The following is an 18,543-nucleotide window of genomic DNA, read 5'->3' on the forward strand; positions in this document are numbered from 1 at the left end:
CAACTTTCACTTCCATAAAGTGTCACAAGGAATATCATTCCTTGCACATTTCTGATCTTGTAGGTGTAGACACATCATGGCACCTGAATAAGCTGTATAGTAAAACATAATACACAACTAATAATACTGTTCAAAATCAATACTTGAGGTGGTTAAAGAAACAACTTCTCCAGCATAGTCCTTAGCTTTCCACACACACCGGGCCTCTGATTCCCAGTCCGCCCAGCCCAGAGCCTCGTGGGCAGGAAATGAGGTGGTCATACTTCATTCATGGCTCGGGGACCTGCCAGTCTAACCCATGTGGAGAACAGCAGCTTTGAGAAGGTTTCTGTATGCAAATGCCTGGGAAAAAGTGCAACTGATTATAGGGTTTCTACGTTCTGCGCTGTGCTGCTGCTGATTTTTTAATATGATTTGGGTTTTTTCCCTTTCTGTGGGCTTTTAAAGAAAATTGGAGCAGCAAGTAGCTTCTTAGCTATTATGCTGACATTAAAGACGAAGGAGAAGTATAAAATTTCCAATGCACAAATTTTACTGAAAGGCATCAGCTTTTAAATAACAATTGTTCTTGGAAAAGATGCTACCAGACTCCTTCTGATATTGGTAACCCCCTTAGGCACCCTTGTTCCAAAAGGACAATAAAGTGAACAAAATATAATAACAATAAAAAAAACACCCCGAAATGTAACAAAATATACCTAACAAAATATAATTTAAATCCTACACCAATCTAGCCACTTCACTGCAACTGATGACGTGCAGCTTGCAAAAGCTGATGCCTTTTCATAAAATGTATTTGTCAGAAAAGGGGCTGCCAAATTCCTTCTGATTTTTGGCCCCATGACACTAACACGGCTCTCCTACAGTCTCTAAAAGTACAGGGCGTTAATTCTTAGAAAGATACGGACATTTTTTCATTAGCTCAGAGCAGACTTTCCTTGGAGGGCGCAACAGAGCCTTGTTGGGATAATATTTATCCATTAATAAACTTGTCTTTCAAACCTAACCTAAAGCGGTCCTCTTGGGCCAATGTCACCTTAGAAATCTCGCTGGGCCAAGCGGGGCTTGCTTTGGAGAAAGGAGTTATAAAGGAGAGAAGGCAAAGGTGCGTGTTGGATTTCACCCGCTGTTTCTGTTTCTCACCCAGGTTGTCAGTTCCTTATCCTTGAGACTGTGAACGTTTTCCGGAAATACATTTCCATCTTGGATGCCCCCCTCAGCTGCTACAAAGACCAGGATGTTGTCTTTATATTGACGGAAAAAGAAACAGAATTGGCCAAGGTAAGCGTATCCATGACATCCTCATTCCAGTCCAGAAGCTCCCCCAAGCAATTGTTTCCATATGCAGGAAGATCTGGAGGGCTGGACACCATCTTTCCTTAGCGGTGCAGGCTTTCACGGCCCGGTATCTGTTGAGCGGTGTTGAGGGGCCATGGCCTACTGGCAACTGTGACTGGCATCTCCAGACCCCCTGGCCTCTGAAGATGCCGGCCGCAGTGGCCAGCAAAACATCAGGACATCTGCTGTCTAGACCACGGCCCCTAAACCCTGAAGCTCAACATGGCCCAGAGGTTTTAGGGCTGGGCTGAGCAAAGGCACCTCACCCACCCTGGCTGCAACCTCCTCTGCAAACCCTGGTTTGCCAGGGAAGGAGGGAAACAAACCCAAGCATACGTCTGGCCCAGCGAACCCAAACAGCAGAGACTCGGTGCTCTAAACGGGCAGCCGGCGCCCAACTGTCCGCGCAGGGATCCTCGGGGAAATGAGATTTACTCAGATTCAACATCCCACTTTATTTTGTTCTTAAAACGTCCTCTGGAGGGGGAGTAACGAAATGAGCCATAAAGCAAGACGCTTGAGATTATTGGCCACGCGCAATCCAGAGTAAAGCCCTCCATCCGGCGGCTGGAGAATTCCAGCCAGCAAGTTAAAAAACTGATGCAAGTTTTTGGCTATCCAGGTCAGGACTTCCTTTCCCCTCTGCAACAGCCGATCTCCCAAATCCTGTGCAGATATTCCACCCCCCAGGGTATTTACTCATCCAGAGGAGCTAATTGCCCTGCCTGAAAGCCCCTTCCGCAATAGGAAAGGACGGTGTCTTACACCAGGTTCCTGCCGCCATGCCCAGTTTTGCTCTCGTCCTCTTGCCAGTTTCAGGATGTGCCGTTCTCAGCCCTTTCTTAAAGGTGGCAGGAACTGATCCTGCCCCTTCTGCACGCAACGCGCTTGCTCCGTAATGGAGCTCTGGGCCTTGGGACCGGCTTTGGGAAGTGGGAAGCTGAGTTGGAATCTGCCGCTTCCAGCTTAGTCAGGCCTGGGGATGCCTCTGACCCCCAGGGAAACCTCAGGACCCCACTTTCTTGCCAAGTCCAGCAAGAAAATGGCTATTCTGCTCCGGTGTTTTCACAAGTCAAGTCCCCCTTTAGGCATGGCATTCGCTGAATTGTGGCGCAGGGGATTCTCGACGTCTCCCTCAACTCAGCAGCGATTATTCATGGTTTGTAACGGCTTCATCCAAAGCCACCCCCTGGGGTTCTCCTCGCATACAAGTCAGGCCTGGCTTAAGTCTGGTTGTGTCTCCTTTTCCAGAGGGCGATGTGGTGCCACCACAGCCAGCTCCTCTGGTTCCGCCGCCTGTATGTGACGTTCTCACGCTACATGGTGATCAACTCACTGCTTTTCCTCTAATGGGGAAGAGATTTCAGATTAACTGGGGACGCAGAGAGAAAGAGAGGAAGACTCGGCTCCCCAGGTCCCTGCTGAGTGGAAAAATGGCACAGGACCTGCTCCAGACTGAATGACCTTCCTGAATGGGAAGCTGCGCTCAGTGATTCTTCCATGTGGCGTCACAAATGTCTACTTCCAGCTGCCACTTACGTTCTTGTTGTGACGACGGAAGCGCAAGGAACCACTGGGGAATGTACCTCAGTTCCTTCAACTTGAGCAGGACGTGCGTTACGGTGCAGTGTGTATTGTGCAGAAGGACGGGGGGCGATCCTCCCCCTTCGGATGTATCAAAATACAGGACAAATGCTTTAAAAATATGTGTTTTTTATTTTTTCAAAACAAGTCAGAGTTTCCTCAAAAGTGAGAAGTGTCATTTTGGACAAGGCAACTCTAGAACTGCATTCATACCGAACACTAAACCTGATTACTGAATTAATCCACTTTCTGCATTCACATAACACACAAAGACATTCCACCCGCCCCCTACCCCGCAAGACAAACCAAGCTTGTTACACTGTGCAGCTCCAGCCACTAGGTTTGCAGCTGACTGAGTTAAGCCTGTGGTAAAAATAGGCTTTTACAGAAATTATTCTAAGCACCATGATGGAGCAGCGCCTCCTCCGAAAGAAACGGATCTGCCTTAGAATCTGTTCCTTTCTTTAGATAAAAAAACGGGAATCATCTCCAAATTCCAGGCTGACAAACCAAGACTCTTGGTTAGATGGAACTCCCTTCTCACAGAAGGAGATCTCCTTGTAGAAGCTGAAAATAGGACACCTCCATGGAAACTCTCCTCTGGATCTTTGCACATCAGCAAGCATTCCGGCGTATTCTTTGGGCCTCACAGTGTTTTAATCTTTTTTTTTTAAAACGCTCTTTTTTCTCAGTATAAGAAGGCTACAATTCTTTTGGGGGGGAGGGTGCAGGATAGAGACAGTCCTGTTTCTATACAGCTAGTCTATAGATGGGGGATACGGGCAGCAGAGAGTGGAGTGTTTCACAAAAGTGGCACGCTTTTGTTTCCTAGAGGAATCCGAGGATAACGGGGGAGAAGAGATGGCCCGCTGAGCGTCTGTGTTTCCAGAACAGGGCAGGTCATGGCTTCGACATATTCCGGATGGTGGGGTGGCCCTTCACTGCTTTCTCCCACTCCTTCCCATTGATGGGCTCCACTGTGATCTTGGTGATCGTTCCCTCGTCCAGGCAGTGCGGAGCGATTCCTGCAAAGAGACAGGCAGCCGTAGCAGAGAAGGCAAGGCCGCGCTCTACCTTTCGCAAGGGCAGATCAGGTCTTAAGTGAAGAATATGTTTGGCTCCTGGGATTGAAGCAGGGGCTGAACTGGTGGTGGGGCAGTAGGGCCAGGACAAGAGGTCCACGTGTTTTCATGTTCTGTGGAGCTATCTGGAGCAAGGAGATTGGCAACGGGGGGGCACTGAAACTTTCTTTCCACCCCATAGCTGTCCCACAGAGTTCTGCTCTTCACATGGGAAGGAGGGAAGGAAGGAAAAATTCCAGGATGGTTCAGTGGCAAAAGCTAGCTGAGGTTCACTACACCCACAAATTGCTCCCCTAGAATACTTTTGTTCAGCACCGGAATTTCAGAATGCCACAAACTGCAATTTAAGGTTCGCTTGGAACCGTCTTTTTGCTCTGGCATTCCGAACAGAAAGGAATTCGACCCAAGGATGTACAGCGGTGGAGAGGTCCCTGCACGGGCAACACACACACACACACCCCTACCTCATGACAACCCTGAGCCTAAAAAAAGTAAGAAGCCACCGCTAAACTTGTGGCAGATAATGTCCAAATCAGTGTTGTTTGGGGACAATTCTTTTGTACATTAAATGGTTTTACATGATCCGAAGAGGCCTGTTGTTCAAGGTTTTACTGTCAAAAGCAGCTTATTTTGTTGTTACAAAATAGAAGACTAGTAAAAGGAGGGATCACAAAGGGCGATGAGATGGTTGAACACTTTTGGAATGGCGATAGATAATGGCAGACTAAGAAAAGTTCAGGGACCAAGCAGGAGGGGCTGAGCTGAATGAGGCAAATCAGTTTAGGTCCAAATACATCCATCCTGATCTACCTATGGAATGTAAAGATTGTAGGATCCCCTTTCCTTTGCCTGTTTTTTGCAATGAAACGCTTTTAACAGGTATAGAATATGCGGGCGCCATGCTGCAGTTCTGCAAAAAAGGGAACGGCTCTCCCGTAACGCAGAGGAAAGTTCACATCTGTTGCGGCCTGAGAAAACTGGAATGTAGAATAACCAGGGCTGTAGAAAGATCATGGATTCGTCTCTGAGACAGAAGGGCGCTATTAGACAAACCTGACATCTTGCCCGCCCTTTGCCCCAAACCGTATCCTACCGTAGCCGTCTGGATTGGAACGGGGGGTGTAAAAGCTCTGGACGCCGCATGTCTTGCAGAAGGTGTGCTGGGCGCAGTGAGTGTTGAAGGTGTACGTGGAGAGGTGGTCAGCACCCTTGAGAGAAAGAAGACGACGTGATGTGGGTGTTTGGGGGAAAAGCTCCGAGAATGTTATGGGTGTCCTTACTGTGGTTTTGTAAGATCTGTGCAATAGTGGAAGAGTCTCTCTAGGGAAAGGGTGAGTTCTCCATCTCTGAAGGTTTTTAAGAAGAGGCTGGACAGCCACCACCTCTCTGGGGTGGCTGAATTAGTTTGCCTACACTTGGCAGGGAATTGGACTAGATCAGCATTTCTCAAACTTGGCGACTTTAAGAGGCGTGGACTTTAACTCCCAGAATTCCCCACCCAGCCATGCTGGCTGGGGAATTCTGGAAGTTGCGGTCCACGCCTCTTAAAGTCGCCAAGTTTGAGAAACACTGAACTAGATGATCCTTGTGGTTCCTTCAACTCTACGATTCCAAATGAGATTGTATACATGGGATCAGAGGACGATATATATAAGCCATGATAGCCATGGCAGGTTTGGGTCCCTCCACTGATGCCGGGATCCCGTCCCTTGCCACCTGACTCTGAGCAGACTCTCTGGTAATGCTAACAGACCCTTTTTCCCATGCCGAGCCACTACAAGGTCGCTGAGCCTGGATCCCAACTTAACCTTTCGGTGAATCGGTAAACAGGAGGATGGTCTCTCAAGGAATCAGGTTTTCCACCCCTCAAAATGTAAACAGGGGAATAACACCCCCTCCCCGTGGTCTAGGCAACATCCCTACCCCCTCCCCTTCTTACCTTCAACAGCTTAAAGTGGGAAGCAGGCACGATGAAATGTCTGTTTTGCTTCTTAACACAGATGCTGCAGCTGGAGAAGGGAAATGGGAGAAGAGGAAATGTGAATTGGGGAGAGGCTATCTCAACGAGATACTGAGACAACAAGGGTAAGCCTGCAAGTTTTAAAAAAAAGGAGTTTGGTAGCCCCTTTTCCAACTCACCAATTTTATTCAGAGGCAGAAGCTTTTGTAAGTTTTCGGAGAAGGGGCTAACAGACTCCTCCTGATTTTTGGCTAGCCTAGACTGCTTCTCCCACAAGAGAAAAAAGAAAATGCTGGCCATCAGGGGACTTATTTTCATTCCGATTCAAATCTCCCTCATTTCACCCGAGATGCAGTTCCACAGCAGGAATCTCTGGAAAGACTCTGCTGGCCCAAACAACTGTGAACGAACATGCTTTTTACAGCTTCCTCGGGGGGCAAAGCCTCTGTTGATACTTACTTGCAGTCAAAGACATGGAGGTTATCGGAGGCCCAGACTTCAAAACGGACGGCCCCGCAATGGCAGCCTCCCGTGTGTTTCACCAGTCCTTGGTACTCGCTAGAGAGAAAGAGATCCTTTACTGATCATTTCTAGAACCAGTGAGTTCCAGTAACTACATGGAGGCTTTTGCAGAAAGAACCCAACTCGGGGCTCCTACAACAAATAATCCCATATCCTAATGGCAGACGCACTCCCCAAATGCAGATTAGCCCAGGCAAACCGAAACAGCAGTTCAGGGCTGGCAGAAATATCTAGCGTGTGTGGACTCCAGCAGCTCATGGAGGAGAATACAACCACTAGTGGCCGGAACGAGATATAGTGTATTATCCTGGAAGAGGGCATCGGTGGCTGGAACCCTGGAGAATTAGCACTTTGTGCTGGACCCATTTTTCCTCTTTACACAAAAGACACCACCTTTTTCTCCAACTCTTGTTTTCTTAGCACAGGCCCCCAGGTAGCATCTCCCAGATGCGTGGAGCTTCCACTCCTATAAACTCCTAGCTAGCAGGGCTGTCGGCTGCCCCAAGAGTATCTATGAACACGGGCCTCTTCACGATCTCCAGAGGTTGCCAGCCGAGTCCAGGGCGGAAAGCCAGCCAATTAACTCTTCTCCGGGATCCCTCTCGGCCAAGAGATCTGGAGAAGCCATCTGGGGTGGGGGGGGGGTGCCAGGCAAAGACCCAGAGGGGCTCTGGAGATGGAAGGAAGCCCCACCTGGTTCAGGGAAACCAGCTCTCCTAAAGAACAAGGCCGCTCTTTTCTCTCCGGGTGGCCAAAGTCTCCTTCCGCAGGGTCCTTTTTTGGTGAAGTGTGAATTCAGGCTGCTCTCAAAGGCAGGTGCTGTTCCAGGTGCTGTTCAGTTTCCCCCACTTCCCAGAAGGTGCCCCCATTCCCCACCCAGCAGGATGTCCCAAGCCATCTTGCTCCCCGGCTGGAGCCCCAGCGCCCCCCTCCCCACTTGCGCCCTGGCAGCAAGGCACAGAGGCTCAAGGCTGCCCCAGTCCTTCCTGCCCCGGGGCAGGGGATCCGAGGCCAGCCAGCCTCCCCGCTTTCCCAGCGCTGAAAGCTAATGCGGGGCTCGGTGCCCGCTTCCGCCTTGACGGTTGGGGGGCGGCCCGGGGGTCTTCCGGACGGCCCGCGGCTGCACCCGCAGTAAGGCCCGTCCTTCCGCCCCGCGGAAGCCGAGCGCTTCCCGCCGCGGGGCCGGTGCTGTTCGCGCCGCCAGCTGGCCGCGGGCGCCGGGCGCGCCCCCCGCTCCCCGCAGCCAGGCGCAGCGCGGGGGCCGGGGCCGGGGGCGTGGCCGGGCCCGCGCCCCTCGCCTTACTCACAAGGTGTCCAGCAGGAGCTTGGCCGCCTCCTCGCAGCTCACCCGCTGGCGCTTCTGGAACTGCAGCCAGCGCTCCTTCTGCGCCCCCAGGGCCAGGCTGCCCGGCTCGTCCGGGGCGCCCGCCGGCGGCGACGGCGGCGACGGCGAGCCCTGCGGCTTGGGCGGCTTCTTGAGCGGCGCCTTGGCCGCGCTCGGGGAGCCCCGGTCGCGGGGCGCGGGCGCCGGCGGCGTCCTCCTGCGGCCTGCGGGGGCTTTGAGCGCCGCCGACTCCGCCGGGGACCGCCGCGCCTTCCCCATCCTGGCTCGCCGCTCCAGCTGCGCTCCCGGGCTGGCCGCTGGAGGGCGAGCCCGCTCCGCGCCTGCCGGAGAAAGCCGCGCGCGGCCGGAGAAGGAGAAGGCGAAGGAGAAGGCGAGGCCGGGCCCGGCGTGGCGGAGGAGGCGCCGGCCGGCCGGGCCGGGCCAGGCCGGGCCGCCGGGGGCGAGGGGACCGCGAGACAGGGGGCTCTCGGAGGGAGGGGAGGCCGGAAAGCTCCGTCGGGACCCGTCAAGGATGGATGGGCGGATGGATGGATGGAGCGGCTGGGTTCCCACCTGGCGCACACCTAAACCATAAGCCACGGCTTCCCGGTGGCTTAGGAGGGTGGGCTGCCTTCCCGCGGGAGATGGAGCCAATCTGGAGCAGCTTTTGCCTGGCCCATCTGGGCTTGATCTCCCACGCTCACCTTGGACGGGGGACCACCAGGAGCTCCCAGGCTGTAGGCTAGACTGGGAAGCTGAACAACTTTCCAGAAGAAGGCCAGGGCCAACCGCTTTTGCCCCACTTAAAAGTCAGGCGTCGCATCTCTCTGCGTACCCACAGTAAGGAAGCAGCGGTGGGATGGGGAAGGTCTCCCTCTCTTGCTTGCATCCTCCCCCCCACTGCTGCCCCCTGCTAGACACCCCCCACTGTAAGAAACAAAGCACTAGACCAGGATGAGGTTGGCGTGGTCCAGCAGGGCTGTCCTTGGGCCCTTAGGAAGAAATGACAAGAGGAGAGACGCGACCCAAGCAGAGGAAAGCGGTGGAGGGGAGGCCATGTTCGAAAGCAGGACACCTCCGGGGAGGGCTGGTCCCCCTGAGCTCTGGCTGACTTGGAGCTGAGCTCGACCGAGTTAGATGCACGACTGTCTGCATCCGCACGGGTGACTTCCTCTTAGTCCTCATCTGCACCCCCTTGCCTCCAAAGGGGGCACAGTGATGGGGAGGGAAGGAGGCAAGGGGGTGCAGATGAGGTCCTGACTCCAACAAGATTTATGCGAGGGCATCGGTGCTTGTACCACAGGCTTAGCTGGTTACCAAAGAAACCCCCTTCCGGGTTTGTATGATACGTGGTGTGACCAACTGCTCAAACGCAGCGGGGTTTGCCCAGTACACAAAATCACAGAAAGGTGAACTGAGGTTAAAACTAAACCACGCTTAGCACGGGATGCAAATGCAGACACTCCGTCTTCGGCAGGTTGTATCAATGCAGCCCCTCTGCCTGTTAGTCACAGGGAGGTCATTTGGGACGGGAAGCGGGGGCGGGATCCGATTGAAAGGCCAGCGAAAGAACCGGCTCAGGGCCAAAGCTTCTGCCTTGCTTCCAGAAAGGGCCAGCGCAGCCCTCGACAGGGAAGGGGTCAGGAGGCCTCTGGGTGCACGAAGAGGCCCCACAGCCTCCGGATCTTGCCTGTGGCTCATCCCCAGCCCACAACTTAAATTCGTCCTTCACGCTTCCAGTTGGGTTGTTCCTCTTCTCCTAGCACCGGTCTGGCTGTGGGTACAGTCTGGCCTGCTTCGTTGGCCATGGGTTAGTGGCACCCTCAGGTGGGGCCTGCTCCTTTCCTATTGGCCAGCCAAGGCTGCTGCGGGCCCTGTGAGGGAGCGAAGTGGGGGTTGCTGTCTGCACTTGGGAAAAGATGCTGCAGCCAGGCAGAGATGCTTCTCACCCCACTTCTCTCATGCATTCATTCGCACATTCATGCACAGCTTTACTCACAAGCATCCAAGCTAGTGTTCCAGCTGCCTGTAACCATGAGCCCCACCCTGGCATCTTCAAAGGACCAGGCCGAGGTCCGGAGGCCGCCTCCCCCCACCCAGCAGATGCCAAGACAGAGTGGATGAGGAGGTGTGTGTCGAGTGTGCGTGCGTAAGAGGAAAGGAGACAAGCAAACGGCCTGCAGACAGACGGGGAAGCGGAGGTAGCGGAGGTGACGTCTGGAGATTGGCAGCTGTCACAAGCAGGCAAGAGGGCGATCGCTCAACTGCCAGGACCACAAGCTACGGTGAGCAGCCTGTCCCGGTGGGTCTTGCCTGGAGCTTTGCCCGGAGCTCAGGAGCAGCTAGAAAAAGAACAAGCACACTGAAGCAGCCCCTCAACCCAGCCAGAGTAAGAACGTTTGGAAGGAGGCGAAGGTGGTCTGCCACTCTGCAGACTTTGGGACTTTTGCCTGGACTCAGCATTAAAGGACTGAGCATTAAAGACATATTTATAGCAGCATCGCCTTGCAAGTCCTGGAAGGGTGTAGAGCGATAGCCTGTTTTTGGGGAAGGTGTGTGCTGCAATAAAGCACCATGTACAGCTTTGCTACGCTGTGGGGTGTCCAGTCCGTGGAAAGCAAAGAACCCGCACAGACCCCCTCACCTCTGGTTGCTGGGCACCGGTTCCATGGCCCCATTCCACATGGGCTGCAGAAGAGGCTGGACACCGGGCTTCTGCAGGGCTATCTGTCCATGTGTTGCCTGACCGGCCCTTTCTAAAGAGCTGGTCAGGTCTCACTTAGGCTTGATAAATGTAGGCTTAGCATTGTGCTTCTGTACAAAAGTCCATTTAAACTGGGAAAGGGAGCCAAGTTCTGCCAGGTGCCTGTTGTATTTCTTTCACCCACAACAGTTTTTTGGCTGTTTTTGCTGTCAAGGAATTTCCTATGGTCACACTTCCTTCCTTCCTTCCTTCCTTCCTTCCTTCCTTCCTTCCTTCCTTCCTTCCTTCCTTCCTTCCTTCCTTCCTTCCTTCCTTATTTATTTATGCAGCTTCTTTGCCACTCCAACTGCAACAAAAACTGAGCCGCATACATACCCTGTTTATGAAATGGTGAAGTCCAAAACATAAATAACAATATAAATACAAAACTCAGCGCCAGAGGTAAAATTGTATGTTCATTTATCTCCAGGTTGCGGAAAGGAACAGCTCACAACATTTCCACTTGGAAGGCCTGTTGAAAAAGCAAGGTTTGGATGGCCTTTCTGGAACCCACAGATCTCGGGGGAGTGGGGAAGCTATTCGAAATAAGAGCAGCAATTAAAAAGTGCCACCTTCAAGATCCCTGCAAATGGCCAGTCTCCTAGAGAAAGAACAAGGTGATCTCCTTTTGCAAGTCCTTATTGGATGGGCAGAACGTATGGGAAGATGGTCCCCAGTTATCCCATGAAAATGCCAATTAGTATCTTGAATTGCACCCAGAACCAAATTCGTAACTACTGCTAGTTTGCCTATTCCGTGGGCTATGTCTGGGGGGCTGCTAGCCTTGGCAACTCACTGCCAACAGCCCCATTCCTTATTCCACTAGTTGAAGACGGACCTCCCTGGGCTGTTTTTCCAGATGTTTCAAAAGAGTCTCACAACAGTCCTGCTTGCCACAAGTCAATTTCCTATGTAAGTTGAGCAGGGCTCGGTCCAACCAGCCACAGATTCAGCCTCTAAATCAGGCCTGCACAACTTGTAGTGGGGAAGGGCCACATTTAATACATTAAAAATCATCATGGGCCACAAAGAATAGCTGGCACGCCAATCAGCTGTTAGACAGCTAATGGCCAGTGATGAAGCTGATGGTGTTGATGAAGCCTGGAGGCCTTGGAGGAACTCAGCAGTGTGTCTTTCAGGACAGTGACAATGTTTGGCAGCAATGGCTTCCTTGAGATTTTTAAAAAACACTGGCAGGGTATATAAGGCTGCCTGGTGAGCCACGTGTGGCCCATAATCTGTGTGTTGGGCAGGCCTGCTCCAAACTGAAGCTGAACAAATGATGTGGTTGGATCTCATGAGCCTCAGATCATTGGAAGAGCCCAAATAGACCACATGTCTATCCATATCCATCCTCCAACATCTTCTTACAGTGACTGTAACTGGAAAGTTGACAAGTTCAAGCTCCAAAGTCAGGATTCCCATAATCAGCAGGTGCTAGGCAGACTTCCAAAAACTGATCAGTAACCCCACACCTCCAGGATTACTAACCTCCTTCAAAAAAGAAGACTAACTGGATCGTTTCCTGCTTGAAGTTTCATGTTCTATAAACAGCAGGAGTGATTCAGTCATAAATTACAGGTGAAGCAGGCCAATTTTTTAGATAGACGATTATTATACAGACTTGCAAAGCACGCCTCTTGTCCTGCGTTCAATGTGCATTTAATGTGGGATGAGATCATGTAATGGGAACTGGATTTCATGATCCCCAAACTGAAAAGGGAAAGATGCTCTTGAGTCAAGCTCAACTCCTGATGACACAGTCACATGAACAGGAAATCTTAATTAAATCTCTGAGCTGCTCCAGAAGCTCTTCCTGTCATGGTAAAAACAGATTTCCTGGGGTTCTGCCAGCCCAGAATTGATTTTAATAGCAGAGCAAGGCCACGGTAATAGCAGTAGAACCAATGAGCACATTAGGACATTTTATGCTTTAAAGTTTGATTGGGTTTGAGTGGGGCAGAATGGTATACAAAAGGAACAATAAAGGAATTGTCATCAAGAACAAGACGTGCATAACAAGGATTATGGGAAGAAGTTGGCAGGATCTAAAGCAAATGGGTCCATTCTGGTGCGCGATAGGCATGTTGGATTACAAGGCCCATCATTACAATTTCCTCTGTGAAAAGCCCAAATGTGAATCATCCCTTCTCCAAACTGCCCATTTTTTTCCTCTCCCAACCTTTTCTTCTCTCTTGCCAACAAGAAGGAAGTTAATTTCTTAACAGCTGGATGTAACTGAGCACAATGACCTACTTCTGCTCTTCCTCAGAACATTTTTGTATGAAATTTGTGTGAAAACATCAACAGAGCTCATTGGAACTTTTCTTCAGGAAAGCAAGGTAGAAACTGAAGCAGAGTAACTCCTAGGTCAGAAGGTGAAGGATGAGTTGCAAAAATAACCAGAGGGTTTTCCTGCTCACACAACACGCACACTTAACTAGGTCCCCTTGTATAATACGCTTAAGCTTGGTCAGAATTTACCTTGGTTTTTTGTTTTTGGTGCTTACTATGTTATGGGAGTTCAGCCTGTTCATTAATCTTAAATTAATTCATCCATTGGGCAAATCTGAAAAATGTATGCACAAGCCTTACTGGCTCAAACTGAAGAGTCAATAAATGACTCTTTTCAAGACTGTTTCCACTAACATCTGTTGCTAGGAAGCCCAGAAACAAGGGATTTTGATCAACAGTAGAAAAACAATCTGATGCCCAGGAGGAGCAGAGAAAAGAATAAACTAGAAATTGTGACCTGCTTTCCAAAGATCCTGTGACGTTCAAAGCTCCCTTATAGCTTATGGTGCAGGACTCCAGGTATCAGAATACATTTCTTCTTCCCCCACCCTCCGGCCTTGCTATCTGAACAGGAATGTTTCCATGATCATGAGTCAGCAGTACAAAGTTTCTGGGAAGCACGCCCATTTTGTGATTCAGACAGAGAAACTGCAAAGGGCACCGGTCCAACCAGAACTGCTTCCTGCCTGTGTAAGCTGCTTTTAAATTCTGCAAGAACCCACCCACAACTTGTGCAACTCGCACTTATTTAGGTGAAACGTTGCTCCCCAGTAGAAGTCTCTGTCTCAGAATCAGCCACGTTCTGGTAACTATAAAAGCTAGAAAGTTTGTTGACGCTGAACTGTTCCACTTCCTGCTTAGCTTTTATTTTAAAACTAAGGCACCCTGAGACACTCTTCTAGGAACGTAATATTAGTCTACAGCAACTGGAGAGACATCTGTCAATCTCCGTCTCATGGCTATACTGGAGGAACAATTGATGCAGAAGAAGAGTTTTTTCATATTGATCTTTCTTAATTGGTCTTCCAGGAAGAATATTTCAATCTCATATGGGAGTTTTAGACCCTAAGAAATCCTGAAGAAATCCTGAGTGGCTCAAATCCAGTATTAAGCTTCTTAAAAGCAGGCAATGCAAACAAAGGATTACTTGTGGCAGGGAGCGGGGAGGGTTGGAAGGACTGAGAAAGGTTTTTCAGAAAGCTCGTTTCAGGATACGTAGCAACGTAAGTTTGCTTTACATGTCTCAATGTGAAACTGAGATCAAGAAACAGATTGCTGCCAAAATGCACCTAGAGGGTATTTTAAAGACTGGAAGGTGAGCTATCCAGTTCCCAGGTTTAACAGAAACATTCAGTGCACCTTGTGCTGACCTCTTGTAAAGCTAGGATGTGTTCAAATTAATATTGTGGTTTAGAATGAATTCAGTTAAAAAAATCAGATTCCCAAACGTGATCTCTTTCTGTTTAATCTCATTGAAACCTACTCCATTTTTTCCAGAATCTTCCACATTTTGGCTTTTAAAATTAGTACTGTTAATGACCACAATAGGGACCGGAAAATTCGTTGTTAAGCGGGGCAGTTGTTAAGCAAGTTGCACCCAATTTTATGACTTTTTTTGCAGCAGTCATTAAGCAAATCACCGTGGCCATTAAGCAAATCACACAGTTGTTAAACAAATCACATGGTTCCCCTCTGATTTTGCTTGCCAGAAGCCAGCTGGGAAGGTCGCAAATGGCGATCATGTGACCCTGGGATGCTGCAACCGTTGTAAGTGCGAGCTGGTTGCCAAGCACCGGGATCACAATCATGTGACCATGGGAGCGCTGCAATGGTTGTAAGTGTGAGGGCCAGCTGTAAGTCCCTTTGTTCAGCACTGTTGCAATTTCAGACAGTCGCTAAACGAATGGTGGTTAAGGGAGGACTACCTGTAGACATTTCAACCAAGTGATGCATTCAGACCTGTCCAAAGAGACTTAGTCTGGGCATGTCCAGCTCCCAGCTGTCATTTCCAGACTGTTAGATCATCTCAACTTAGATCAGAATTTCACAGCTTTGTGAGGTTTGCCAAAGGAGCAGGAGCAAAAGAAAGAACCATTTGCCGCTCAGTTCTAAAAATTAAGCAGGGCTACTTGTGCTTGTTGAGGTTTGAAGAATTACAATAAATAAATAATCAACCAACAGTAATATTTTCCAAGAATAGGACATTTGCAAAAGCATAATTAGGCACAGAAACGCACATTACAGGCCAAAGGTTAAAACACTGGTTTATGCTGAAGCAGTTTCCAAAAATGTATCTAATCTAAATCCCATAGAGAGTGATTGTCTCCACTTTATCTTTTTTCAACAGGCCGAGAGAGAGACATACAGATGCGGTGAAAAGTATTGGTCCACTTGTCCCCGAAGAATCCCAAGAAGGAACCCATCAAACCTAAGACAACCGAAGCAGTTCGCTCGAGAAGAGTGGGACAAATTGCCGGTTGAGAAGTGCAGAAGTCTTATTCAGAACTACAGAAAGTGCCTGAGTGCGGTTATTGCCTCAAAAGGGTGTACTACGAAATGTTAGGTTAGGGGTACCAATAATTATGTCCGTGCCATTTTCATCTGTTTCATTATTTACAAGGGTATGTTAAATCCTGTATCAGAAGCAAAGCCTCTGCTCTATGGACTATGGAATGAAAAATGGTGGATGCCATTGACTTGTGTCAGTTTTAACTTATTTCATGGCAAATTGGGACTCTTTGGGGGAAAGTGGCGGGGTAACAATACTTCTGGCTGCATCTGTACTTGGGGAAAACAACCTCCCATCCACAAAAATGATTAGAGTGTGAGTAGAAGGAAACCAGCAGTTTCCTATGCATTGTTTAACTCTCTTTCTTAGGAGACAAACAAGACACTCTCATATAAAAGATATGTGGGTCCTTATTGCATAGAAAAGTCTTGGTATAACCGAAGCAGTAATCTTCTGTAATGGTGTGCAAGACTCTGCACAATCTCTCTTTTGTAAATACATGGAACCTTCTTTCCATCTAGCAGCTTTTTTTCTTTTTACCCTGTTGCCAAGTGATCTGGTTTTTTTTAACCTCAAGCTGAGTTCCTAACTGACTTCAGTTCTTCTGGGAACTCTAAATGCACCAACGTGATCAAGCTGGTCATAAGACTGGGATGTATGTTGCTTGCCCTGCAATGTGCCTGGCAGCAACTGTTTGTCAGCCACTTAGTCATCCAGAATTATCAGGATAGCATTGAAATGTGTTTTAAAGATGTCGTGAACTAATCACAATTTCCCCATGTTTGCAACATAAACATGCCCATATATAGAGGTATAAATCAGTGCATTGACAAACCCCACAAATTATTGCCAAACATTAGGCATGGCATTTATTGACACAGAATTCTTCTGATTGATGGGCATAAATTCTTTTAAAGGTAATTTGTAAGAGGAGAAAGGTATGGAGATGGGTGGCGAATATGTTAGTGCAAGCCAATTTTAATTGTTTCTTTTATCTCATCTCCTGCCTTTCATTTGTTGGCTGTTTCTTATCTTTTCCTCTGCTTTGCTTATCCCAAAAGGAAAAGGCACACGGGAGATCCTTTCTTAGAACTGTGCCCACCTGGGTCTCGGGTCTTGCGTCAACTGAGATGCCGAGCTGTTGTTATCCACAAATCACTGAAGGTTCTCAGAGGCTCTGCTCCGCAGAGCACTGGATGGGAGTCCCTGTGGTTGGAGTTGGGCTCTAGGGAACAGTTGAGATTGCTGCCGGTATACCGCCCTCCCTGCTGCCCAGCGGCATCCCTGCCTGGGCTGCTGGATGCTGTTGCCAGGCTGGCAATAGAGTCCCCAAGACTATTAGTCCTTGGGGATTTCAATTTGCTGCCTGGTGGTGTGGAGTCTGGGGAGGCTCAGGAGTTAGTGGCCTCCGTGGTAACCATGGACCTGCCCCAAGTCATAGATGACCTGATGCATACCAGTGGCTGCACACTAGATCTGGTTTTTGTGACATGATCTGGTAATGGAAGACATTAACATCTGCCTGTTGCCGTGGCCAGATTACTCTCTGATTACCTTCAGAGTCACTGGTGTCACCCTCCCTTGTGAGAAGACAGAGCCTATTCAACCAACCTGCCTCAGGCACTTGATGGATCCTATGGGGTTCAGACAGGGCCCGGAGTTCTCCCTGAGAATCTGGTGGGTGGTTTGACCAAGGCCTGGGTCACCGCCTGGAACCGGTGGGTGGCAGGGCCTTGGACTTCATCAGCCCAATGCAGCCTCTCCCCGTGCACTGTTCTCAGGGTGCAAATTGGTTTACTGAGTAGCTCCAGGAAATGAAGCACCAGAAGTTACAACTGGAGAGCCATTGGAGGAAGACCTGCTGCGAAATATGGGTAAGAGCCTGTATTGTGCATTGCCTCGTGGCGATAAGGGTGGTGAAACATTAATATTTCTCCACCTTTACTACATCTGTTGGTAACTGCCCAGTGGGCCTCTTTACAGCGATCCAGTCCCTGCTCAGTAGGGGCAGGACACAGGACCATCTGCAGGGCTACTGTGAGGAATATTCTGCCTTTTTGGTGGATGAAGTTACTCAGATTCGTGCTGAGTTGACTCTGATTGGGTCAAGGTACCAGAGGCAAGGTCTTTTGTGATCTGGGTTGAGTTTCAGGTGGTGACTCTTTAGGAAGTCACAGCATGAACAGCATTCTCTGTGTTGTTAGTTCGGCTACCTGTTTGTGGGATCCAAGCCCCTCTAGGATTAAGGCGGCCAGTGGTGGGCTGTAGTTGGGGCCCTGTGGGTGTGTCAGCCTCTTTGAGAGAGGCGCTGGTGACGTCTGCCTTGAAGGAAGCTGTTGAGTGACCTGGGAGCCTCACAACCAGCAGGTGTTTACGACTGTCGCAGCGTCCCACAGTCACATGATTGCTACTTGCACACTTTACAGCTGGCTTCTGACAAGCAGAGTCAGTGGAGAAGTCAGCAGTAAAATCGCAAGTTGTGGTCACATGATGCCTCGCTTAACGACTGCGGGTGATTTGCTTATCAACCACAGTGGAAGTGAAGTCATAAGTCTGTCACAGTTACATGATGTCTTGGTTAATGACCAGGTCATTTAGCAACAGAGTTGCTGGTCCCAATTGTGGTTGTTAAGTGAGCACTACCTGTATTGCGATTCAGACTGCCATTGTGATACTTCCCTTACTGTATTTTTATTTATGTCCTTGTATTTATATTTTGTTTTATACTGCAAGCAGTCCAGAGTTGCTTTGGAGACAGACACTGCCAAAATAAAATTAAAAAATATGTAAAAATATTTGGAATGGATGGTTCCTGAATTAAAGAGATTGCCCAACTAGTCTGCTTTCTTTAACAGTTTCTCCGAGGTTAGAAAAATATAGAAGTAGTGAGAAAGCTTGGGAAATTTCCAAAAGGGAGATCATTCTCTGCATTCACAGAAGACCAATGAACCTCCCCTAATGGAGTTTCTCCACAAAACCATCCTATTCAGCTTGTGCAAATGACTGCAGATTCAGCTTTATCACAAAAACATCTCTGCAACTTAGTACGGACTGTTGGGGACAGAAAATACAATCTGTACCACGTATGGAAGCCAAATGGTTAGATTTGTACAACAGCTCAGCTGTTTCAGCCCTTTTGGTAGGCTTGCAAAATACGCTGAATCACAAACCGTGGGCTGGGTTTAC

At 49.4% G+C, this 18,543-nt stretch overlaps 2 protein-coding genes across 7 annotated transcripts in view; one reads left to right on the top strand and one right to left on the bottom strand.

Annotated features, from left to right (window-relative positions):
- Nucleotides 1-18,135, top strand: part of PIGL (phosphatidylinositol glycan anchor biosynthesis class L) — a 53,543-nt gene extending 35,408 nt beyond the window's left edge. For 2 of the 6 annotated variants that reach the window (XM_088138769.1, XM_088138770.1), the window contains exons 6-7: nt 1,148-1,281; nt 2,590-3,056. In XM_088138769.1, coding sequence (XP_087994895.1) covers nt 1,148-1,281; nt 2,590-2,688 — 233 coding nt within the window. In that variant the 3' untranslated portion in view covers nt 2,689-3,056. Of the gene's footprint in view, nt 1-1,147; nt 1,282-2,589; nt 3,057-6,004; nt 6,399-9,871; nt 11,171-15,195 lie in introns of those variants that run through there. The other 4 variants (XR_015795812.1, XR_015795813.1, XM_088138772.1 and 1 more) reach the window with 4 other exon arrangements.
- On the bottom strand, nt 3,035-8,189 carry CENPV (centromere protein V). Its single transcript, XM_088138773.1, has 5 exons — nt 7,794-8,189; nt 6,424-6,522; nt 5,944-6,013; nt 5,098-5,212; nt 3,035-3,947 (listed from the first exon to the last, which is right to left on the bottom strand). Exons 1-5 carry the CDS (start codon nt 8,087-8,089, stop codon nt 3,823-3,825), a joined length of 705 nt encoding a protein of 234 aa, XP_087994899.1. The 5' UTR covers nt 8,090-8,189; the 3' UTR covers nt 3,035-3,822.
- Nucleotides 18,136-18,543: the final 408 nt, after the last annotated feature.

Source organism: Python bivittatus, unplaced genomic scaffold (assembly GCF_059951505.1).
Source record: "Python bivittatus isolate LINGU-HERP-01145 unplaced genomic scaffold, Pbiv_v1 ctg000240_np1212, whole genome shotgun sequence".
Lineage (NCBI taxonomy): Eukaryota > Metazoa > Chordata > Lepidosauria > Squamata > Pythonidae > Python > Python bivittatus.